This window comes from Fundulus heteroclitus, chromosome 5 (genome assembly GCF_011125445.2).
Source record: "Fundulus heteroclitus isolate FHET01 chromosome 5, MU-UCD_Fhet_4.1, whole genome shotgun sequence".
Taxonomy (NCBI): Eukaryota; Metazoa; Chordata; class Actinopteri; order Cyprinodontiformes; family Fundulidae; genus Fundulus; species Fundulus heteroclitus.
The window spans coordinates 5246395-5271726 of NC_046365.1; the positions used below are offsets into that span (position 1 = coordinate 5246395).

Genomic DNA, 25332 nt, shown 5'->3' on the forward strand with positions numbered 1-25332 from the left:
TGGGATCAAATCAGCCTCGACCTCCATAAACCAACATGGGTCTGGACGCCATAGTTTCTGGGTGAGTGGCCCTCCCTTCTCTGAACTGGGAGTGAGGCATGGGTATCCACCACCATTATTCTTCCTGAGCGTAAGCATCGAACTGCAAGTGGGTATATATATATATATATATATATATATATATATATATATATATATATAATATGTATATGTGTGTGTGTGTGTGTGTGTGTGTGTGTGTGTGTATATATATTGACTTTGGTTCCCGAAGTCAAGAGTGGCGCGCAGGGCTTTCGTCCCCATGCACCATTGAGCTCAATCTGCTTTCCCTGGCTGTGATACGCCGGCTGTGGCTGAGGTTGCTGTTTAGGGATGCGGTAGACCGGTCGAGTTGTCGTCTGAGTGAACATCTGATGAGGTCTTCTGGGCAGAGTTGCAGCGCTTCACCTTCTCTCTTTTTTTTCCTCGCAGCGTTTTTGCATTGCTGCAACGGTGGGGCCGAATAAGCCCTTCGGGTCCACTGGAGTGTTGAGGAGTTGTTTTTCTCTCTCTTTGAGACAGACTGGGCAGATTCAACCATCTGGCTCTCTCCTGAGTGACCATCAGAGCTATTGCTCTCCTTAAGGCCTGGACAGCATTTCTGTGGAGACGCAGGCAGAGGTCTGTCACCACGCACAGCTCGTCCCACAGATCTGCGGTTGGTGCACCAGTCATCTGCTCCTGCAGTTTTGCTTAATAAGCGAGGAGAAGCTGTTGCTGTCTTGGTCAATTTCTATGAGGGGTGCAGGTGGAATGCCAGCGGAGTCTCAACAGGAGGCATCCGGAAAAAAACGGTCCTCCATGCCGCTCCAGTCCAGCGCCTACACTCCCAGAACGGGGTTCTTGGCGTTGAGCGGATTACGCCAGGACCGGATTGCTTCCTCGAGGCATTCTGGGAAAACCGGCAGCAGCTGTCTGGTGGAAGATTTGGCTTTTGGAAGCCTTTTTCCCTCATACTGAGATGTGGTGGTCTCGGCCGGGGTTTCCGGCCATTCAATGACCAGCTTTGCAGCTGCTCTTCTGCAGGCATCGTGCAGGTCCGATGCAGTCGGGTTTGGGGAGCTGCTGCAGCGGGTTTCACTAGTTCCGTGGACTTTGCAGCCAAGGGGATGGAGAATGTCTCGCCTTCGTGCTCGTAGTCATCAGACCTGAGACTAACGAATTTCACCTCGGAGTCACCAGCAAAATTACTGAATGCCGGGAGGTCGGCTTCGTCCTCCTGCATGTCAAGAAGTGGTGCTACAGCATCAAGCTGGTCGCCCCAACTGGCTTGAGCTAAAGGGAGCTCTCCATCATCGGTCGCGGCAGGAACCGGTGGAGGAGGATTGGATACCCCCAGCACAGGGTCCGCCTCTGACAAGCTAGCTTGGCGCGCTAGCCTATGTCAACGAGTTTTAACAGAGAGCCGTGCACAATGTTCGCAGCTTGCTGGCGACGCTAACCCGTCCTGGGCATGTTGCAGCCCCAGACATGAAGCGCAGACAGAATGGGTATCTGCCCCAGCAATGAGGTTGCCACACGTGCATGTTCTAGCCAGTAGTTTGGTCCTGTCCATGGTGAGTACAGGTCTAAGCTTTGTGACTATTAGCTTTGTTTAAAATCAAAGCAAAGAGGCGCAGCTAGTTTGGAGACTAGCTGCAGCTGCTGCTGTTTGGTGACAGACCAGCAGTAGAAGAACTCAGAACAACCAAGCGACCGAGTTGTTAGCTCGCTCTGTGAACAGTTAAGCTAGCTCAATTGTACCGTACTAGCCATCTGAGAGTTGCTTCTAGGAGCGAGAAGAGGTGTTAGACTGAAGATCGCTTGCGTGATGTCAGGCATTTATACTGGGAGGAAGTACCTCCTCCCGAAGCCGACGTCACTTCTGCTGGGCAGTCAAGGCTGCCGTAATGTAATAGAGCTTCTGGGGGAAAGGCGCTGGTGTTGTGTCCCATAGTGAGATACCGAAACAAATGTTGAAAGAGAACCAGAGACAGAGGACCCAGTATTCAGCCAGACAAACGGGATGAATAAATAAGATGGTTTATTAGAGTCAGATTGGCAAGACAGGAACAGGCAGGCCCGGTGGACAAATAACAGTCCAGGATCGATACAAAAACAGGCAGACAGGCTGGATGAGGACCGGCAGTTACGGAGGTCAGATACAGTCCAGAACGGTACACAGACGTGCAGAACTTAACAGGCAGGGATCAGGCAAATTTAAGTAATCCAAAAACAGAACTAGGTCAGGCCAAACAGGCAGGCAGTCAGAACAGGCAGGAAACACAGGTTCAGAGGTCAGGCTGGCTCAGAATCCAGAGGCAATCGGGTTTGTATCAACAGGTCAAGCGAAAGAGAATGCTGGACAAAACTCACCAAAGGCTTGTAAATGATCTGGCATTGAACAAAGGAGTGAAGCAGGAATAAATAGGGTAGTGAGCAGGTGAATGGAGTAGAAACTAATTACAGAAAACAGGTGGAACTAATCAATAGAAGGGAAGTGACTGACAGATAAATAGCTCTGACTGGCTGGTGACTACTGACAGGGGAGTGACACAAACTGATTGGGTGAAGACAGATACGTGGGCTGTCAGGTAAACAGAACTGAACTAAAAGCTTGCAGAACCCTGACTGATAATAAAGTAAAATAAAGAAAAATGCAAAACTGAACTAACAAAAAACCCAAATCATGACAGAATAAAAATGCAAACCAAACATTTTGGACACTTTGAAAGCCAGGTGTCATTTTCCTTCTAATTTCCAATTTGCTGCAACTTTGTGTTGGTCTGCCACATAATATACATTAAACTGTCATGACAATGTGACAAAATGTGGAAAAGTTCAACACAGGCGATAAATTGATTAATCTTTTTTGATTAATTTTAATTTGTTGTTCACAAAAGATGTAATTTTGGGAAAACTAATTTTTTTATTTTCTTTTTCTTTGCCAACTTACTCCTTGGGCTTCTGTGGCATAGAGTGTCATCAGACCGCCCATCTCACACAGATACACATATCATGGTAGCTAGCACAGAAGAGCATTTCATGATATGAAAGTGGTTCATTTCTTGGAGCAACAAATGGTGCTCTGTTGACCACATCATCAGGGTTCAGGACAGCAGCAGCTCATAAAACCCTGTGACAAGACAACCCACTTCAGGGGAATCCTTTTCACACTGTGTCCCCTACGATGCGAGCATTTAGTGTAGACGGGGGCATTGTAGCATGCCTCTGAGCAAGTCTGAAGCCAGATGCTGTAGACAGGTTCGACTTTGTTGCTGAAAATGTGTAATGAATTAATAAATAAAGATGACAAGAATGTACTTATGAGTTTACTGACTATTCAGTGAATTTCGTAGATTTGAAACATGACAGTTTAATTTTATTTACAACAGGTTTGTTAAAATTGTGTTTTGTACACAAGTATATTTTTTTCAAAACGCATGTAAAGTATAATGAAACTTAGCTTTGCATCATCACTCCCAAAAGGGGAAATTGTTTTGCCAATAGCATACGATATATTGATAAAATTTATTTACTCCAAAGGGGAAATGTTTTTAACCTATCAAGAGGCACTTTGATAAAAAAAAAAAAATTAAAAAAAGAATTAGCTTGAAGTTACACAAGGGAAGTGAGGCTTGGTCTTAGATGTAGACTCAAAACTGAGAAACCTGCTCGTTGTGGTACCGCTAGCAGTGAGTTATGTTTGTATTGTTTACCATGGCAGGGCTGGGCCTCTTGTTTTACATGTATGTGTCACAGCTTGTATTTAGTTGCTCTGTGAATTCAGGTCCACTGTTAACAGAAATTATTGAAATAAAAGCAAGTTTATAATTTCCGTACACAAATACTGACATTCTGACTCTCTCTGAATAGATTGTTTAGCTTTCTTATATCATTGTGATTTTGCTACTTTCAGGCAAATTAAATAAGCATCACTTTCTATTTCAAAGCAGAGGCTTGAGCTAAATGTTGCTTTTAAATTACAGAATTTTTTTACATATCTTGTAATTTGAATCCCAGTTCATGGAAAACCATACGAGAGCTGACTTGACAAGCGTTGTTTTTTCGCATGTCCCTTTCAGGCCGCCATATCTGTGTTTGTGATGTATTCCAAGGATGGCTGGGTTAACCTGATGTATGACGGGCTGGACGCAGTGGGAGTTGACCAACAGGTACCTCACAAAACCATCAACAGAGACATAGTAATGTAACAAACAACTCTTGCAAATTTCACGGTATATTTTTTTTTAAACTTGGTAACTTTGAAAAGTAGACGAGTTTAGTTTGGAAATAGGAGCCTGTAGGAGATAACATCAAATTTCTGTCCCTCGCTCTGCTGTGACTAAGCTCTGCCTCCCCGTCTTCCTGCAGAGGATGTAGTAAGCCACAGCAGCTATAGAACAGGCTCAAGGTTACCCAGAAAGGGACATGTACCGGTTCTGATTTGGTTTCTGACAATAACAGCAGAGACGAGGGATTCTCCCTTCTCCCCAGATTTAATGTTTTTGAAGAAAAAAAACATTATTGCACTAAGGGTGTGTGGAAGAGCAGCAGGAAGCATGCCGTTTCACAGAGATCAGTGAAGTAACTTTGATTGTCTTTGTCCTCAGCCGCAGCCCAACTACAACCTCTGGATGCTGCTCTACTTCATCTCCTTCATCCTGATGAGCTTCCTTCTGCTGGACATGTTCATCGGGGTGATGGTGGACACCTTTCACAAATGTCAGCGGGAGCAGAGAACAGTCAAAGAAATCGAGACTGATACAGAAAGTGGTAAGACTGTGTAATGGATATTAATAATTATCAATTAAGTGAGCACACCACTCATGAAAACAAATGATGCATCGTTTGTCTTTAAGTTATTTATTCAAAGGCATGAGCGTTTGAATGTCTCTGTCCCCCAACGCAGTCAGGAAACAGAGCAAAATGAGAAAAAGAATACACTAAACTTTTATACATTCTGGGTTAACAAAGAAAGTGGGAGTAATCTTTGGAGGAGTGCAGCCACTGGAACGATCCAGTTCCTATCTAACTCAATTCCTCTCTGTGTCCTTGGATGTGGAAACACAGTAGTAAATCTGTAAGCATGAGAGCTTCTTTCACACGGGAAAGTTATGCAGGTGCATCCAGAGAAGATATGATCAGAGTTATATACATCAATAAAATTTTTCACAACAGACTGGTTACCACCTGGCTTATCTTTAAAAGCTAGTTGCTAGTTTTAAATCTTTAAAACTAGCATCTCTGCCAGCTGAAGATGATCTTTCTTTTTTAGAAACATCAAGGTATCTCAGACTCTGCTAATGGTTGTATGTTTTCTGTTTTAAACTTTACGTTTGAGCACTGTTTGGACATTTGTTGTGTTCCAACTAAAAGCTACAATCATTTTCTTAGGATTTTGTTTGACATACATGCATTTGTGGTCAGCCTCTTCACCTTAAAAACAATGTAGTGACACAACATCCATATCAAATTTCCTCTTTTCAATTGTACTCTTCTTTGTGTTGGTCAGTTACATACAAATGAAACTAAATACACTGATGTTTACTGCTACTACATGGCAGAATGTGAAGAAGGTCAAGGCGTATGAATACTTTTGCAAGGCCTTATGAACATACCTGGGAACTGGTGTGTTGCAGAGCATGAGGAGGTGACGTATTTCCTCAACTATTCCTGGTTACGTCTCAAAATCCTCAACCTCTGCAGAAATGAGTCTATGGAGTGCTTCATAACGGCCATCATCATTGTCAGCTTGCTGCTGATGGGTGTAGAGCACTATGAACAGCCTGAGGTAACACACACACACACACACACACACACACACACACACACACACACACACAAACAGACTAAAAAATTGTGTCTGTTTCAGCTCTCGGTGATCAGGGTTGGTAACTGATGTGTGTGTGTTCAGTCTGTGCGACAGTTTTTAGAGTGGGTCTTCTACGTCATCACCTTCGTGCTGGTCCTTGAAGTTGTGCTGAAGATCATCGCTTTTGGCCTAGTGAGGTTCCTGAAAGTCGGGTAAGAGACCCTTTCCCTCTGCACCTCTCTCTCCCTTCAGTTGGCTCAATCCTGGAAGCACCTGACTCATCTTATGTGTGTTTAGATGGAACGTGTTGGACGTCTTTATTGTCCTGATTTCTGTCATCAGCGTCGTTTTGAGCCAGTTCAAAATCTCTGACAACATGCCCATCAAACCCAGCATCTTCCGCGTGATGAGAGTCCTCAGACTTGCACAAGGTACAAAAACGGACTCTGAAGGGAAATGTCCTTAGTAAGAAAGGATTCACAGGTCAACCCAGCTGTTGAGTTCAGACTGGTTCACCTGATGCTTCTTGTCTTCTGTTTAGTTCTCAAGACCACCAAGATGAAGGTTTTGCTTAAAACCATCACCAGAACCTTGTACCAGGTAAAACACACACTGTGGGATCTTTTCTCAAGGTGGTCTGTTAAATCTAGGGCTGCAACAACAAATTTATGAAATTGCTAAAAATCGACGGATAAAAAAAATCAATATTTTCAAATGTTGCTTTTTGTAGTAGATTCCAATAATGACGACAGAGAAAACAGCTCAAACCAAGTCCTCAAAAGATAGGGAGCATGTTGCGCTCCACAAAACCAAAAAATAAGCAACATGTGAAATTTGACATGGCATAATAGCTCCACAGTGATGTTACAGGACCTGAGACAACATGGAGTCATTGATGAGGGCGATAGGAGCTCAACAACAGTGATGTAATGTGTGTATATGTAGCATGTAGTATTTACATAAAATGCAGCTTGTGCTAAAACAGTCTGAAATGGGCTGGTGGTTTATCTGATTCTCATAAGTGGTGTTTTTGCACTGGTTTCATCGTTATGCCCAATTATTTCCCTTAGATGCACTAACACAAGGGTGACGTTCAACCAAACCGCATTGACACCAGTTTTATAGCTTTACTTTTGTGGCGTTAAGTTGCTGTTCATAGACAACATTGACTATTAAATGATTGACTTACAATCTAACTTCTTTATTCGAAGCAAAAAAATGTATTACCTATTATTGTGACAGAACACCTAAGTAGCCTGTTCACGGGCGCTAGTACGTCTGTGTTTACGCTGCAATGTCGCCGACACACCCACCCATTTTAACAAGACAAAAACACCAAAATAATCCGTAGTAAACAATGTTTTTTCTTTTTACCTACCGGGCGGGTCTTCCTCTCTGCTGAGACGCAGTCTGTGTCCGACTCGTTGTCTTTTGTTGTGTGGATCTGGCAATCTGATACCATCAACCATAAACTTACTCTTAAAACGATCTTGTGATACGTTATCTAAAGAAGAAAAATACGTGGAGAACTCGTCTCTGTTTGCGTCCGCCATTGTGTTCGGCTTTTGCCTACCAGTCCGGCGCGCATGCGCGAAAAACCCACATCAAAACAATAACAATGAACTACCCTATTGGAGAAACCAAACAACCTCTCCACAGATGCATGGCTCAACACAGGAGAGCTACCTCCTCAGGACAAGACTCTGCCATCCACCTACACCTTAAGGACAAAGGACACTCTTTTGAGGACCAACATGTTCACATTTTGGACAAAGAAGACTGATGGTTTGAAAGGGGTGTGAAGGAAGCCATCTACGTTAAGAGAGAAAAAAACAACCTTAAACAGAGGAGGAGGCCTTAGGTTCCAACTCTCAAAAACCTATAATGCAGCTATAGGATTAATTCCGGCCAATCATCACCTTAACTCTCACCCTCATTTGGGTGATCAAAACATTGCTCCTTTAAGTCAGGCCAACAGCAACCCTAATGACTCCTCGTTACAGAGTGGACCAGTTTCGGTTCAATCTGCTGACTTAATGTCTTTAACGACCGCCCATTACTAAGGGGTGGACCTGTTTAGGTTGTATTTGCATGTTATCTAAGCCATTACAAGGCCTTTGTTTGGGCAGTGGTATATAGCTTGGTACTCCACATTATTCCAGACTTTTTGAATTGAGAAAGCTTCCTGGAGAGGAAGCAAAACGTCTTCAACTACGGAAAACAAGTCCAGTTGCTTTGTTTTTTACTTTTTTGGAATTGTTATTATTTGCTCTCAGTCCAAATGTTGTATTTTGGAAAAAAGAAGTGGAAATAAAACAGTTTTTGTTGTCCGATTGATCGATTAAACGTAAAAACAATTGACCGGTTAATTGATTATTAAAATAGTCGTTAGTTGCAGCCGTAGTTAAAACCAACAAAACAAAAGGCTTCTAACTTGAAATGTTCCTAAAGAAATGTTTCATTTCATGATATTTTTTGAAAAGTAGGTTTGAAATTTGTTAATTTGGTCATGAACAACGTTGTTTCTGGAAGGTTTCATCATCATGTCGGGTTTTAGAGGGCAAATATACTGTAGAACCAACTAAAGATCAGACCGGGCCCTGAGCTCGGTTTGCTTCACATTCGGCTATAACTCTTAACAGAAATATCAAACGTTAAAGCTTCTTTCTTTGCATGTTAAACCCGCAATAGCCCGACATTTGTTATTTTCAATAATAAATTTTTTCGACATTAGTGGCCTTTAGTCACACAAATCAGAAATTAACAAAGAGGGAAAAAAGGGGGGGGGGCATGCAGCAAAGGTCCTCAGATAAGGCACGCACACTTCCTTCTTAGTTGTTCTTTTTTAATGTGAATTTAAGCCTTTAGATTTATAACTATTTTACATTTTTATAATGACTTTTCAAATACCTCTTGGATCAAACTCAAAATAGAGCTCCTTCCCTGTAAACCTGACTATAAATATGATGTTTTACGTCACCTGTATTGTGTCGTGTTTAAGATTGATTGTTAATAATAATAAACACAGTATCACAAGAATGTGTGTGTGTGTGTGTGTGTGTGTGTGTGTGTGTGTGTGTGTGTGTGTGTGTGTGTGTGTGTGTGTGTGTGTGTGTGTGTGTGTGTGTGTGCGATCATGTGTGTATAAATTGTTGCCATGAGACGTTCCAATCTTTGTAGAAAACCATTGGATCTTGTTGGGTCCCCAATACTTAGATTAAATAATAAGGAATTGGACTCATAATTTATTTCTCATTTAAAGTACAGGAATTTGTTTTGAAAGGACTTATTCTGTGTGAATTTCCTGACCTGTAGATTGAAGCTGCTCTTTGATTCCAGGTTGGAAACCTTGGCCTCCTGTTCATGTTTTTCTTCTTAATCTACGCTGCGCTCGGAGTGGAGCTCTTTGGAAAGTTAGGTGCGTACCACTGCTGATGTAATAAACACAAACACATCCGCTGCTCAGGAGGTTGGTACTGTAGAATCCATATTGTTCATTCAGTTCAACTCAGTTCATTAATATAGAGCCAACTCCCAACAAATGCTGAAAGGCTGAAGGACAGTGGAAGAAAGACAGATCTGACAGATCTTTATCAGACAAGAATGAAAAACCCAGTTTTAGTCTAACATCATACCCAGCAGCAGCCTTTGGCCTGTGGTGTTATTTGATACAATTAGCTTTGTTTCAAACCCACCCACTTCTGTTTAGCTTGATGTCTCAGTCACTACTAATGAGAATTTGATCCCTTTTCCTGGAGAAAGCGGTGCCTGTTAGAGATGTTAATGGTACGGTGTTTACGTACTGGTCTCCGCTGTCCGTGCTGGTTCTGCAGTTTTTAAACAGTTTATAGGAGCAAAACAGCATCCACCTTTCAGAGCAACATGTCTGGTGAAGAAGTAGGTAACTCAAAACTTTATAATGTTCTTAGTAAGAGATTGTTTTGATCCATTGGGCTTCCTCTTCCCCATTTTGTGCCTGGCGGTGGCATTTTATGGGCAGGGAGGGGCTAACCCGAGACAGGAAGCTATTCACATGGACGTTCATGCACACGCAGCCGCCCTGGCTATGTGAAAAAGAGCCTGGAGAACAACACAGAGAAATTGTGTGTGACGTCATACCATAGTCCATCTAAAAAGATACCTTTAGTTCATCATAAAACACTTTTTTAGTTATTTCTAAAATAATGAAATTTCGCTTGTTGCTCCTTTAAACCAGTATAATTTTCTCATTTGATCATAATTGGGCAACACATGGGCACTACTAATTGTCCCCCTTACTTTTTTCATACCAGGTTGTTTTCAACATCACTGTTCCAACTCTTTTTTTAACTCATGTCTTAGCTCAGGAATTGAGCCTACTGTATGTTTCTCTTTTGCCCTTCTTTTCCTAGGTTTTAGACATTTTCTTTACTCAACTACATTTTTAGAAAATAATTAGGGTTTTAAAAGGAATTGCAGTCCGGCTTCAGACTGCAACATGAGACTGAATCTGCCTAATTAAAAGTGCATAGTTACTTTGCTTTTTCCATTTATGGGAGGTGCCTGTCCCGGTGCTGCTGGACCTCACTGCAGCCTTTGATACCATCTGTCATTCTGTCCTTTTGTCTCAATCAACCCACTATGTTGGTATCTGGGGCTCATCACTTAAATGGTTCACATCCTCTCAGACAGACAGGTCTTTCTTATTTATGATTAATAATGTATCTTCCTCTAGTGCTTCTCTGTCATGTGGGGTGCCACAGGGTTCCATTCTTGGTCCTTTTTTTTCTGCTATAACTAGATATAAATATTGGGCTGACTGGCTCATGAGGATATTATTAGTGATTTTTACCAGAGCTGTTTCAGCGCTACGATGAACTCTGAAAGCATGACTGAAACTCTTCAAACTGGAAATAGTCACATGCTTGATTAACAAATATTTTGGTTAAATAGTTTCACAAAAGAAAGGAAGATTGGATACAGGCCTGTAACTTTTTAAGACATCTTAATCAAGAGTAGGTTTACTACAACTTTAAAAGCTATTGGTATGAATCTGTTTACACAGGATAATTATATCTAGAATATGAGCTCAGTAAACTTGGGTAGAGTCAAAAGAACAAAACAGAGCCTAACTTTATGGTATTGGAGTGAAGTTTTGCTAATATTATCAGGTAAATGAGCTGTGAAGCCCATTGGGTTGTCACACAGGTATATCACATAAAGGTGGAGATAAATAGAATATCCTTACTCAGCATTTTGATGGAGATTTGTCCTTTGGTGACTCCCTGGCTGCTTTCTTGCCCTCTTGTCCAAATGTCCCCTCCTTTGAAACGTGATTAATTTGTTGTTGTTCTGTGTTGATCAGAATGCTCTGAAGACTTTCCGTGCCTTGGCCTGCACCGCCACACTAACTTTGAAAACTTCGGGGTGGCCCTGCTGACGCTGTACAAAGTTAGCACTGGAGACAACTGGAGCGGCATCCTTAAAGTATGAATGACTTGGGTTAGGGTTAGACATGCCATGTGGAAATAGTTTGTTAAAATTATGCTGAATTACTTGTTGCAATGAATCTACTAATGTGTAATATTAAACCATTAAATATTCAAATCGTATAATCATTTGGATATTTTTTGTGCTATATAACAAAACTAACTTCCATATCTTTTAAATGACAAAATTAATTCATCCATCCATTTTCTGAACCGCTTAATATATTAAATTATAAATAATTACTGACTAAATAATACACATTAAATTTGGATTGTTGGACTTTGACACTTTTGACTTTTTCCTTCTCTGCCTTGCAGGACACCATGAGGGAGTGCCGGGTCGGCGACAGTAACTGTCCCAGCTACCTGTTCTGGGCCTCTCCCATCTTCTTCACCACATTTGTCATCACTGTCCAGTTTGTGCTTGTAAACCTGGTGGTGGCAGCAATCATGCAGGCGCTGGAGGACAGCACAGAGGTAAAACTGCAATTTATAGACCAGCATAAGCTGGAAAGAGTTCATGACTGATTTAACATATATTCTGTTGAACTCACAGTTTTATATACACTCTATAAAAAGACACAGACACCGTTTTTATTTTGTGATGTAAAATCAGGCTAAATATTTGGTCAGTTTGGGTCTCTAAATGATTTAAGGATCTTCAGCCCTAGATGTTTTTTTTTTTATGAATTTCTTCAATGTCAGAGACCTACATTTTAGTAACAAGTAACATTTCCTAAAGTTTTAAATGAAAGTTTTTGACTTTAAAAGAAAGTATATTTGTAAGGTCAGAGACTGATGTTGGACAAGAAGCACAGGCTTGCGATTTTCACTTTAATTCATCCCAGAGATGGTTGAGGTTGGGTCTCAAATTGTCTCTCGCTCATCCATGTCTTTACGGACCTAACTTTGTGAACTGGTGGAGACAGATAATTCATCCCTCCAGAGAACATGCCTCCAGTGCTCTAGAGTTCAGTGCTGGCAGGTTTACAGCATTGCACTTTGTAATGTAATGTTTGCATGCAGCTGGTTAGAAACTGTTCATTTTTCTTGAGCTAAGCTAAAATGCACAAGAACTTTGGAATTCTGTAGCTGTTGACTCAGCAGAAAGTTGTAGACCTCTGCACAATCTCTACCCCAGTACTTTAATGCTACCTTCAACTTTGTCGCTCCCAGTAATGTTCACTTTGTTATAATACCGCTAACAGTTAACTGTGGAATATTTAGGCGAAGGAAAATTTCCTGTCTGGGCTTATTGCACAGTGCATCTTATCACCGTCCCACGCTGGAATTTACAGATACCGGCCCATTCTTTCATAAATGTTTGTAGAAGCAAGTCTGCAGGCCGTAGTGAGCTGTCTGTTTCACTTCCATGAGGAAAACAGCACAGGAACATTAAATCCAGCACAGACTCAGATAAAGACAGACAATGACTCCTGGATAGGTGTCGAAACATTTTAAGAAAAACTGATCAAAAGTCCAGTTGTCTGTTGTTTTTATTCCATAGTGTTTGTATCCATGCATGAAAGTATGTCAGTTCTGACCCAACTTTAACCAGTGTCAAAAAATGTAATTAGAAAATAATGTTTAATTTCCATCATTGAAATTAAAATAAGGAATCACTCAACTAATGGATGTTTGTTTCTTGGAATAGGAGGTCAAAAACGATCGGCTGAGACTAGTCCCTCCCGTTATTGTTCAACATCAGCCGATCCAGGTCAACTCAGAGGAGAGTGGATAACTCCGGACAAGCACACAGTTTTTTCTTCTAAAACTTCAATAAAGTTTATTTACTAAACTTATGTACCTACCTTTGAAATATTTATATACTTATTTACCTAGACATGATCTGTATAGTTAATTATTGTATGGCCTTACTTTGGTATGATCATAAAGCTTACTAATTTAACTTTTTATAAATATATTTCAATATATGGTTAATTAGAGCAGTTTTAATAACTGATGTTTTACAACACACTGAAATATAGATGTAATACTAATTTAATAGTGAAAGGCCAGGCTTAAATACTAGCGAAATGCTGTAGCGTGAACTTCAACAGGTCATGGTCCTACACGGACAAAAATCAAAGAGAAATTTAAGAAAGGAGAACTCGTTAGGATATTGAAGCAACGAGATGTTTTTGATAAAAAATACAAACAGAGTTTTATGGATGAAGTATTTGTGGTGTCGGAATGTATCCCCCGTTATCCTCCTGTCTACAAATTATCTGATTAAGACGGAGAAGTCCTTGATGGGAGTTTTCACAAATAGGAGATCCAAAAAGTCAAAATTGAAGATTTTTGAAGATTAAATGTACCATATTAAAGCGATGCCTGGTTAGAGGGGAAGATCAAGTTTTTGTAAAATGGAAGAACTGGCCAGATAGATTCAACAGCTGGATCAGAGCCGGGTAAACCTTTCGTGATAATTCACCATGGACCCAATGAATGAGAATGAGGGGTTTTACATCACTCTGCCTTCTAATGCCTGTCATGATGTGTTTAAGAGTAAAACTATTTTGAGTTTCCACGTGAATTTAGCTCAGCATATCAATCTAGAAGGTTTGTGGCATATTTCTTTTCCTCACACATGGCACAACATTCCAGACATTCAGCCTACTTTGAATGGAGGAAGACAAAAGGAAATATTTATGGAGGTTTGAATTTCAAGCCTAGAGAATGGGTCATGTTGGAGCAAATACTAGCTCTCTACCAAGCACATATAAAGTCTGTTTTTTATCATCTGTACTGTTACAGTGACATAGTCGCCCCACAAATAGTAAAATACTTATGCGCCTCTACTGCGCACGATCAAAGAGGATGGAAAATTAAGTCGAATGGTTACTCAGACTTTTAATCCTCCTCATTACCTACCCGTTTCCAAGAAACATATTGAAGATATCCATCCATACATACATTTTCCAACACCCTTATCCCAGTTGGGGTCGCAAGGGGTGCTGGTGCCTATCTCCATTGAAAATATCCACAGAGAAATTAAATTGGATCAGAATGTTCCTATAAATTTCACCTATAGAAAGACCATCATCAGACTAAACTTTAAACTAATGCTATTGCAGCGTACACAGAGATAAATCTTATAGCCAATGAGATATATAATCTGTATGAAGAATAGGTTAGCATTAATTTTATCCTGTTCCTTTACCTCGCAGTATTAAAGACGAAACATCATGGTTCAAGTAACCCTGAGAGATGACCCCCGTGGTTTTGTATTGTATTATGTAGATATTAGTACCGGCCTGCTCCTGCATATCTCTGAAGGCCCATCTTACCCCGGCTTAAGATTTGACAGTAAGGCATAACAATTATCAGAGACAAACATTGAAATATGCATATTTAATTCATTAGGAATTCCCAACGGAGACAAAAGTTACATTGTTACCTACGTGCTTCTCCCAGGCATTGCAGCTTGTGTCTGATCTAAGTTTCGCAAAGACATCCTTTTAATAAACTGGCTGCCCCTCCAATCTCTTCAGCAGGGGGTGGTGTCAAATTTGGGGCTATCTGTTCGAACTAAGAGGCTGTTCTTCTCAGTTAGGGGTCAAGCCAAATGACCTATTCCGGCCATAAACCAAATGTTTATCTTACACTCAAAGGGGGAGACAGTGAAAAACCATGCATTCCTCAGTTCTTTCATATGAATACCTGATTAATATAACAACTAAGATATTTATTTTCCTCAACAATTACCAGAGCCAAGTAGGAGGTGATTTACCCATTTTTTTTATTGGGCTCCTGTAATGCACGGAAGAGAGATAGGATCGATATTTTCAAGTCTATTTCGATTCGTCTCACCTTTACTTAAATCGGGTTTGGCCATCACAAAACCTCACCTCAAAAAAACAGCCACAAACATTGCATCTGACATCACAGGAAAATCTGTGAACAATGGTGCCTCCAAAAATCTTTCATATGGGTGGCCAGATGGGGCCATTTAAATGCTTGAGGTGGCACACTGAAACTAAAAGCCATAATTTCAGGATTTTATTCCACTGTTGTAGTAATGCTGCCTGTAGAAAACTTTTTTAAAGATTTAGGTAAATGCCTACTAACATCGTTTGGTTTATTATTTGATTTTAATGTTATTTTTATCTAATATGTGTAACGTACGATAACTGGACTCAAGATTCAGTCGGAAACAGGACTGTGGCGGCAAGTTATTTATTGAGAGCAGGAAGTGGTTTCTGCGTTTTCGGGACGCGGAGCCTCCTGCGCGGCCGTGAGTTCCTGGACAGAGGCAACAGGTTAGTGATCGGCGTGTAATGAGAGGTTAAGGAGAGGACGGCCAGATCACTAACCTGATGGCGGGGTTTGGCGGAAACAGATTCGAAGGAGGAGGTCCGGCTGCGGAGGGAGTCTGCGGGCTCTGGGCCGTTGAGCGGCCGGGTATCCAGACGGGCGGTCCTCCTTGATCCTTCCAGAGACGAAGTCCACAGACGGTCGGAGCGGCGGTACAGAGGGGCCAAGGCAGAGAATCTAGTCGAAGACAGGTCCAGGGTCCAAAACCAAAGGTCAGTCAAAAATCGGCAGACAGAAACAGACGAGGGTCGGGCTAGCTCGGAGTCAGAGGGAAAAAACGGATCAGGACTGGTAACAGTTTGACAGGCAGATATTTCACAGGCTGGAGGAATCGGGCTTGACGCGAGACACTCTGGCACTGGTGTCAGATCAGTAAGCAGGTTATATAGGGACAGATGCAGGTGGGATCCATGAAGGATAATTGCAGGAAACCCAGAGTGGACAGGTGTGCTGAGTAGTGACTTGGACTGACACCAGTGCTGGGATCATCACAATATGCATAGACCAATAACAATACAGTCAACATTTTGAGTTGAACAACAATTCCTTTTTTCCTATTAGGAATTAGGTGTACATTTATTCATTTATTGAAAAGCAAAACAATTACTAGGGGAAAGTAGATACAGGCAGATACAAATAAAAGCGTGATAGAAGGTCAAAAAGAGCAGATGCCTTGCTGGCTGTGCATACCGCCTTACGGTAAAAGCCGGGGCACCATCAACCAGACGGGGAGGGGGTCTAGAGGTGGGAAAAAACCTTGAAGGCTTGACGGGCTTGATTCGGGAGACATGAAAAGTTGGGTGGACTTTCATGGTTGGGGGCAGATGGAGCCGGACCGCTACCGGATTCACCACCCTGGAGACAGTGAAGGGACCAATAAACCGGGGCGCGAGCTTCTTACTCTCAACCTTAAGGGGAAGGTCCCTTGTGGAGAGCCATACTTTATCCCCCGGTTGGTAAAGTGGGGCTGGAACCCGTCGGCGGTTGGCCGCCCGGGCCTGGACCTGAGAGGACTTAAGAATGGCTTTCCTTGCCATTCTCATGACCCGCTGACACCTCAATGCAGATGAGCGGGCAGACGGGACCCTGAACTCCCTCTCCTCGACGGAGAACACTGGCGGCTGAAACCCGTACACTACATAAAAAGGGGAGAGCCCGGTGGAGCTGGAAGATGTAGAGTTAATGGCGTGCTCCACCCAGGGTAGGTTCTGGCAGTGGCGTGCACAGACATTTTGGGGGGCAGGTGCTCAGGAGGGGGGGGCACTTTTTAGCGCACGTGGAACACTTAATTATAAAAAAAATAATAATAAAATACACACGCATGTTGAATGAAATTTGACTTTTATTTGTAACATTCACTAAATGTGAGTTTTCAATGGAAAAAAGTCACACCACCAACAGAACAGACTAAAGTGTACTACTTTAAAGCAGCATCCTCCTTGGTGCCATGTCTTTAAAGATGTTGATGACCTCGCTGTGGTTTACCTCAATGTCTTTTTCAATGGCAAGCAGAAGAAGGTCAGAGAGCCTTTCTTCTCCACACAGGCTTCTTAGTTTAGTTTTGATGATTTTCAGCTTGGAAAATGATCTTTCAACTGAAGCTGTCGTCATTGGTAATGTTGCATATATTTGGATCATTTTGACAAAGGCAGGAAAGATCAGCTCGCCATTGTTTTCCCTCAGTATTGAACATATTTCTTATAGGTTCTTTGAAGTAAAGCTGGAGTGGAAGACCTTTAGTTCTGTCTTAAGCTGCTCCTCATCTTCTCCATAGAAGATGCAGGCGACCGCGCGAGTTCACGTGACAAAGGAAGAGAGATAGGCTGGTCGGGTGTGCACAAGGAGGTGGCTCATTTCGGGGCATTGTTTCAGTCGTTTTTAATGGTTTAGGTTTTCACAAGATAATTTCAAAACTGACCTCAGTAAGATCTTAATAATATTCAGGGCAGTCAAACTTTTTTACAGTAGCAGGCTACACACTACCAGGTAGGAGGGTGCACTTTATATATATATATATATATATATATATATATATATATATATATATATATATATATATATATATATATACACACTTCAGACTGAACAGTGGCTCTGTGACTACTGTAACAAACAAATAGCAATAGTGTAGTCAGTGTTGCCAAATTAGGCAGGTTTCCAACCAATTAGGCTTTTGAACAAAAAAATTGCTTATGGGCAGATTGTAAAAAATTTCGGAAGCTTTTCATAACATTTGTTGGGCTTTTAGAAAGAATTACTAACAAAATATATCAAAATAGTCATTATTTATTTTTTAAATATGTTGAATCTGTCGATCTAACATCGTCAATGAAAATTAGCTATAATGAATAATATTGATTGTTATAATAAAACAAGAAAAGAATAATGGTTAATCAAGTGTTTGGTCAATGTAAACGCCCAAGAGGGGTTGAGTTCTACTTATCAACTTAAAAATATTTCATGACTGCGTGTAAGAGAAATGTTTAATTGAGCTATACTGAGAAAAATTAAGTTCATATTAAAGGTAGATTTACAACTCATGTTGGGAAGCTATTTATAATTTATTTTTTCTGGGTGAAATATCCTGATTGTTAAAGAGATCTTGTGTTATTTGGTTGTCTGATTGTACATTTTGTTTGGAGCCCATATGCACAGTTTTTTTTTTTTCTTTGCTTCAGCTCAGTTGTGTGCTAATGGCATGTTCTTATGTTTAATAGTTCTGTGCTATTGACATGAGAGAGTTTGAGATTTGGCCTTATTTTTTCTTTTAAGTTGGGCAGGTTTTATGCTGGTTTGGGTTACTGGAAACTAACAGTGACTTAGGGTAACCTGTAGCGCTGTGTCTTAACTCAAAAGTCCAGCATAAGCAATACGCTAATAAACATGAGCGCTGGTGTGAGGCTGAACACTGACTGAAGTAACAATTCTGACTAGAACAGGTTCTTTAATTACAGCAGCTATGAGAACAAGGATCAGAACAAAGCAGAGTTCCCTTCTACCTGCAAGTAACTCAAATCACTTCAGTTTGGCAGTTTTAGTGCTTGGTTCTGCTCCTTGTGCTGCTAGCTGTCCCCTAGCTAACCCTGCTAGCTGTCCTAGCTAACCCTCCTAGTGTGAATGTTTACTCCAGTTTAGACTTCAGCGCTGACATTTCAAACAGAAATTAATAGCGCTGCTTCCAGCTCGCTCTCTGCTTTGTTGTCACTTCTTGTAATTGTTTGGTAATCAGACCAAATTTCCATCCCGCTCTACTGACACCAACGGTGACCACAGCCGAACTGCGGCGGCGACTGAAGGCTATGATTCAGTGTCCCGCCCCTCTCCAGCTGTGATTGGCTAGCATGTTGCCTTCAGTCGTTGATTTGATTGGTTAAATTGTATGATTGACACATCAAAGATAGTATTAAAAGGACGATGGCCACTCAGAGGTAAAGAAAAAAAGAAAAAAAAAAGAAGAAGACGGCTTCCAGTCCAGGGTCTGCTCCGCGCTCACCCAGAAGGCACAAATATCGCTCCATTATATAATCAGGGAAATGTTGACCGGCTACTTTTGACTGCCCTGAATATTAAAAAAAAAAAAAAAAAAAAAAAAAAAAAAACGAGTTTCAAAAGGGCATTTTCGTTGATAAAGGGCAAACTTCCTAGTGCTTTAGCACCACCTAGTGTCTATGTATGCACGCCCCTGGGTTCTGGGCCCACTTGGTAAGATCGGACTCACAGATGAGGCGAAGCTTAGTCTCAACCTCCTGGTTAAGTCTTTCGGTCTGGCCATCAGTTTGGGGATGGAAACCAGAGGACAGATTGACGGAAATCCCCAGCATAGAGCAGAACTCCCTCCAATAGCGAGCCACAAACTGAGGGCCTCTATCAGAGACGATGTCGGTTGGTAATCCATGCAACCGGAACACCTCTCTAGCCAGGATGGAGCCCATTTCCTTGGCAGAAGGGAGTTTGGGTAAGGGAGCCAAGTGGACCATTTTAGAAAATCGATCCACTATGGTGAGAATGACTGAGTTGCCTCCTGAGACAGGCAGGCCAGTAACAAAATCCATAGACAGGCTGGACCAGGGCCAGGGGGGTATAGGCAGAGGCCGGAGCAAGCCGGACGGAGCCTGACGGGAAACTTTAGCCTGGCAACAACTGGGACAGGCGGAGACGAATTCCCTGACGTCTTTACCCAAGGAAGGCCACCAAAACTGAGAGCGGATTAGGCGGAGGGATTTGGTAATTCCAGGATGGCAGTACAGACGGGAACCATGGCAAAGCTTGAGGACCTTGTCCCTCAGGGGTTCAGTGACAAAAAGCCTGTTCTTGGGGCATGCTTCGGGGACCTGGATCCCATCAAGAGACTGCCTGCCCTCACTCTCTAATTTGAGCCTGGTGACGGCACATCTTACTGTGTCTGGTAGGATGAATTCGGGTGTCTTGCTGGGTTCCTCCTCCTCCATCTCAAACATTCGGGACAGGGCGTCAGGCTTAACATTCTTGGAGCCTGGCCTGTAAGACAGGGAGAAGTTAAAACGACCAAAAAATAGGGCCCACCTGGCTTGTCGGGAATTTAGTCTCTTCGCTGTTTTCAGATATTTCAGGTTTCGGTGATCCGTCCACACCAGGAAAGGGACTTTGGAGCCCTCCAACCAGTGCCTCCATTCCTCCAGAGCCAGCTTGACCGCCAGGAGCTCCCGGTTTCCTACGTCGTAGTTGCGCTCTGCACTGGATAGCTTTCTGGAAAAATAAGCACAAGGGTGAACCCGGCCGTCCTTGGCCCTCTGACTGAGAACAACCCCAACGCTGGAACTAGAGGCATCAACTTCAACAATGAATTGCCTCTCTGGGTCGGGGGAGGTGAGAACTGGGGCAGAAGTGAACAAGTCCTTCAGCCGCCTGAACGCCTTGTCTGCTAGATCATTCCAGGAAAACTTCTGCTTACAGGATGTCAAGGCGTGAAGGGGTGCCGCCACTTGACTGTAGTTCCTGATAAACCTTCTATAAAAATGTGCAAACCCCAGAAACCTCTGTAGCTGTTTCCGATCGGCTGGGAGGGGCCACTCAGTGACCGATCGGACCTTAGCTGGGTCCATTGACATCCGGCCAGGAGATAGAATAAAGCCGAGAAAAGAGGTGGTGGTGACGTGAAACTCACACTTCTCTGCCTTTACATATAACTGGTTTTGTAAGAGGCGGAGTAAGACTGAGCGGACCTGTTGTGTGTGAGTAGTTAGGTTGTCGGAGTAGATGAGGATGTCGTCCAGGTACACAAAAACGAATCGCCCAATCATGTCTCTCAGGACCTCATTAACAAGGTTCTGAAAAACAGCCGGGGCATTGGTGAGCCCAAACGGCATGACTAAATACTCATAGTGGCCCGTTGGGGTGTTAAAGGCGGTCTTCCATTCATCCCCCTCCCTAATTCGAACCATGTGATAGGCGTTTCGCAAATCCAGTTTCGTAAAGACTTTGGCCCCCTGGATCTGGTCGAAGGCCATGTTCATGAGGGGGATGGGGTATCGATTCTTTACAGAAATGTCATTGAGCCCCCTGTAATCAATACAAGGGCGGAGAGAGCCGTCCTTCTTCCCCACAAAGAAGAACCCAGCACCTGCAGGAGAGGAAGAGGGGCGAATGATACCAGCTCTTAGAGCCTCGTTAACGTACCTCTGCATGGCATTAGACTCGGGGGCCGACAGAGAATACAGGCGACCCCTAGGAGGAGTTGTCCCGGGTAGCAGGTCGATCTGACAGTCAAATGGGCGGTGCGGAGGCAGGCTCGTGGCCCTGGCCTTATTGAAAACCTCCCTTAGATCATGGTACACAGAAGGAACCTTGGATAAGTCTGGGTAGGTCTCCTCCATGCTGCCATCTGGCTTCTGAAACGGTTTGGCTGACAGTAAACAAGAACCAGAGCAGGAGGGAGACCACCCAAAAATCTCCCTTTTCTGCCAGTCTATTTGGGGGTTGTGTCTCCTCAGCCATGTAGCACCCAGGACAATCGGAACCTGTGGAGAGTCGATTATCAAAAAAGTCAGCCTCTCCCTGTGATTACCTCCGACTAACAGTTCAACAGGTTCCGTGACGAGATGAGAGTGGTTAAGTGGGCGACCGTCCAGTGCCAAAACATTATGAGGAGGTGATCCCGGGAGGAGTTTAATGTTCAGTCTCCTGGCCAGTCCCTCGTCCATAAACTCCGTATCTGCCCCAGAATCAATGAAAACAGAGAGATTGTGAAATTTGGTGGAGACAGTCAGTGTTGCAGGGAACAAAAGATCTGGGGAGGTTGAGAGTTTTGTAAGGCTCATTAGGAAACCCCCTCTACCTAATGAGCCTGACCTTTTACTGGGCAGGAACGGACGCGGTGACCCTCACCACCACAGTACAGACAGAGATCTTGTTGCTGTCTGTGCTGGCGCTCCTCCTTGGACAAAACTGTTTTTCCCAGCTGCATGGGTTCCGGATCAGCTGGACTACGAGAGGCTGACGGCCCAGCTGGAGAAAAAGAAGAGACCCAGGAACGGGGTGGGGGAATGGGTCGATGCTCCCTTCGCCGTTCCATTAATCGGAGGTCGACTCGGGTAACAAGATCTTCTAGCTGCTTGAGAGTCTGGGGATAATCCCGGGTAGCGAGCTCATCTTTTATCTTTCCATTTAACCCCTCAAAAAAGACATCCATAAGAGCCGGCTCGTTCCACAGGCTATTAGCAGTTAACAGGTGAAAGTCAATAATGTAATCAGAGACAGTCCTCTCTCCCTGTTTGAGAGAAAGAAGCCCCCTGGATGACTCCCGGCAGGACAGCACCGGACTGAATTCTCGTGAGAACTCATAATAGGAATGGCTAATCCGGGAGTCATTCTGCCATTCAGCAGCTCCCCACAGTCTTGCCTTGCCGGTCAGCAGGGAAATTACATACGCAATTCTTGAGCGATCCGTAGGGTAGGAAGAAGGCTGCAACTCAAAGTGGATCTCACACTGAGTGAGAAACGCTCTGCATTGTTCGGGATCGCCCCCGAATTGCTGAGGCGGGGGAAGGTGTTTGCGGAAGCGCCGGTGCCGGAGCCTCCTGGCCGCGGAGATGACCTAATATCTCAGCAACGCCCGACTCTAGCATGGAAATGGATTTTTCCACGCCAGCACGCCACTCAGCATCCGATGAGGAGTCCATCTTTTGGCCAGAGTGTACTGTAACGTACGATAACTGGACTCAAGATTCAGTCGGAAACAGGACTGTGGCGGCAAGTTATTTATTGAGAGCAGGAAGTGGTTTCTGCGTTTTCGGGACGCGGAGCCTCCTGCGCGGCCGTGAGTTCCTGGACAGAGGCAACAGGTTAGTGATCGGCATGTAATGAGAGGTTAAGGAGAGGACGGCCAGATCACTAACCTGATGGCGGGGTTTGGCGGAAACAGATTCGAAGGAGGAGGTCCGGCTGCGGAGGGAGTCTGCGGGCTCTGGGCCGTTGAGCGGCCGGGTATCCAGACGGGCGGTCCTCCTTGATCCTTCCAGAGACGAGGTCCACAGACGGTCGGAGCGGCGGTACAGAGGGGCCAAGGCAGAGAATCTAGTCGAAGACAGGTCCAGGGTCCAAAACCAAAGGTCAGTCAAAAATCGGCAGACAGAAACAGACGAGGGTCGGGCTAGCTCGGAGTCAGAGGGAAAAAACGGATCAGGACTGGTAACAGTTTGACAGGCAGATATTTCACAGGCTGGAGGAATCGGGCTTGACGCGAGACACTCTGGCACTGGTGTCAGATCAGTAAGCAGGTTATATAGGGACAGATGCAGGTGGGATCCATGAAGGATAATTGCAGGAAACCCAGAGTGGACAGGTGTGCTGAGTAGTGACTTGGACTGACACCAGTGCTGGGATCATCACAATATGCATAGACCAATAACAATACAGTCAACATTTTGAGTTGAACAACAATTCCTTTTTTCCTATTAGGAATTAGGTGTACATTTATTCATTTATTGAAAAGCAAAACAATTACTAGGGGAAAGTAGATACAGGCAGATACAAATAAAAGCGTGATAGAAGGTCAAAAAGAGCAGATGCCTTGCTGGCTGTGCATAATGGGATTAAATGCTAAACTGATGCTACTACAATTTACACTGGCTAGTGGGATGGCCAGTGGGGTGGCCAGTACATGGCATGGGGGGGGCATGGCCACCCCTGGCCATCCCCTGGTGGTGCCACTGGCTGTGAAGAAGTTACCCGGAAATGAACAAGATGGGTCAGGGATTATGGTTCTGTCCCACAGAGCCAGAAAAAGGCCCCCGGGAGAACATGTGTGGGGTCTGGATAAATGTGTCGGAGGGGGAAAAAATAAATCAGTTGTTAAGGGCAAAACCAAGGGAAGGCAGTCTGTGCAGAGCAGGGATACATTTCATTAATTAAACACCCAGAAGTCATGGCTCTTTTGTATCAGAAATCTACAGAATGCGTCCTGACACAGCTGGATTTATTTTCAGATCCCATGACCCAACTTTCTATAGAGGATAAGGTCTATACAGAAATCCTTTCCCTGTCTGCGATAACAGGCCTATAGACTTTTTTATACCCGGAGCGAAAAATATTTTGATCTGAGTGACACCCTGCTTCATCTGCATGCCCAGATCAATAACAATAATGGGAGTAACATAGCGGAAGTTGCGGTCGTTGGTCGCGTTAATTACGCTCTGAATAAAATTTTTAATCAATGCGATGTTATTCTGGGGGATAGGTTGATTTAGCGCTACCCACCCACACAGAGCTATTATTGAGACCATACTGAACTATTCGAAAGAGGCTTTAAAGAGTCAATTCAGCGCCAGTCTGTATTTTAAAAATATTGCGGGAACTTTAGACTTTATCATGGTCGTAAATTACCATAATAACGGTTTAAATAAAAGTCCCGCTTTTACCTCTGAATCCAAGGAGGTTCACCTGCTGGGACCTCTCCACTGAGATATTTTTCAGCGAAAGACTCCTGCTGAACTCTGTGGAAAAGAGAATTAAATTAACCAGAGCCAGTGATGCCTTTTGTCTCATGGGCGCCTGTGACTCCACCTTACGGTTGAAAATACTGGGAGCTTCTGTTTTTGTTAAAAAAGTCAGAGTTTCTCGAGCTATTTACTTAAGTCATGCATCGACTTTGTTGAGAGGAAACGCTCTGTATCCATTGTCATGCGTGAATGTGAAAACATACTCTATCCCTGAAAATGTCATTGTGTGTACTCAAGAGAATCTCTTTCTCAGAACAATGCCTAAATATGTTAGGCCTGCAAATTCTGGGGGGTGAAGGTCTGATCAAAGGCTCAGCTGTGGAAACAGCAGAAAAAAAAGGTTTTTTTCAAATACAAACATCACAGGAAGTCCAGTCAGGGAATGTAAACAGCACAAAATGGCAGACAGTCTTCTTGTTAAGCACAAAGTAGCTGACAAATTTTCTATTAAACTCACCAATTTCCTCGGCTTGTTCATGACTCCTCACTCCAGCGTCCGGAGCACCATTTCGGGGTAATGTGTTAGCAATTTGTACCTGGAGCGGTCATCCTGAAGAATTTAAAGTTTGTGTTTTCTAGAGTAGAAGAATGAGTGAAGAATCAGTCTATAGGGAGCCTTGTTTACCTCTGTTTATTGGGTAGAAGGGCAGGGGGTAGAAGTGGAATGGTTCTAGAGGCGGGTCTTGCAAGGCGGGGATGTCATAGGATCGTCCTCAGTATTCCCCATTTCTTGGGGTTG

General features: G+C 43.3%; 1 protein-coding gene across 4 annotated transcripts in view; it reads left to right on the top strand.

The window, feature by feature from the left end:
* LOC105918388 (voltage-dependent T-type calcium channel subunit alpha-1I-like) overlaps positions 1 to 13091 on the top strand; it is a 45916-nt gene extending 32825 nt beyond the window's left edge. For all 4 annotated transcript variants that reach the window (XM_036136759.1, XM_036136758.1, XM_036136761.1 and 1 more), the window contains 10 exons: positions 4104 to 4193; positions 4632 to 4794; positions 5661 to 5812; positions 5936 to 6045; positions 6131 to 6264; positions 6375 to 6433; positions 9173 to 9251; positions 11178 to 11299; positions 11620 to 11778; positions 12956 to 13091. In XM_036136759.1, coding sequence (XP_035992652.1) covers positions 4104 to 4193; positions 4632 to 4794; positions 5661 to 5812; positions 5936 to 6045; positions 6131 to 6264; positions 6375 to 6433; positions 9173 to 9251; positions 11178 to 11299; positions 11620 to 11778; positions 12956 to 13042 — 1155 coding nt within the window. In that variant the 3' untranslated portion in view covers positions 13043 to 13091. The remainder of the gene's footprint in view (positions 1 to 4103; positions 4194 to 4631; positions 4795 to 5660; positions 5813 to 5935; positions 6046 to 6130; positions 6265 to 6374; positions 6434 to 9172; positions 9252 to 11177; positions 11300 to 11619; positions 11779 to 12955) is intronic.
* The last annotated feature ends 12241 nt before the right edge of the window (positions 13092 to 25332 follow it).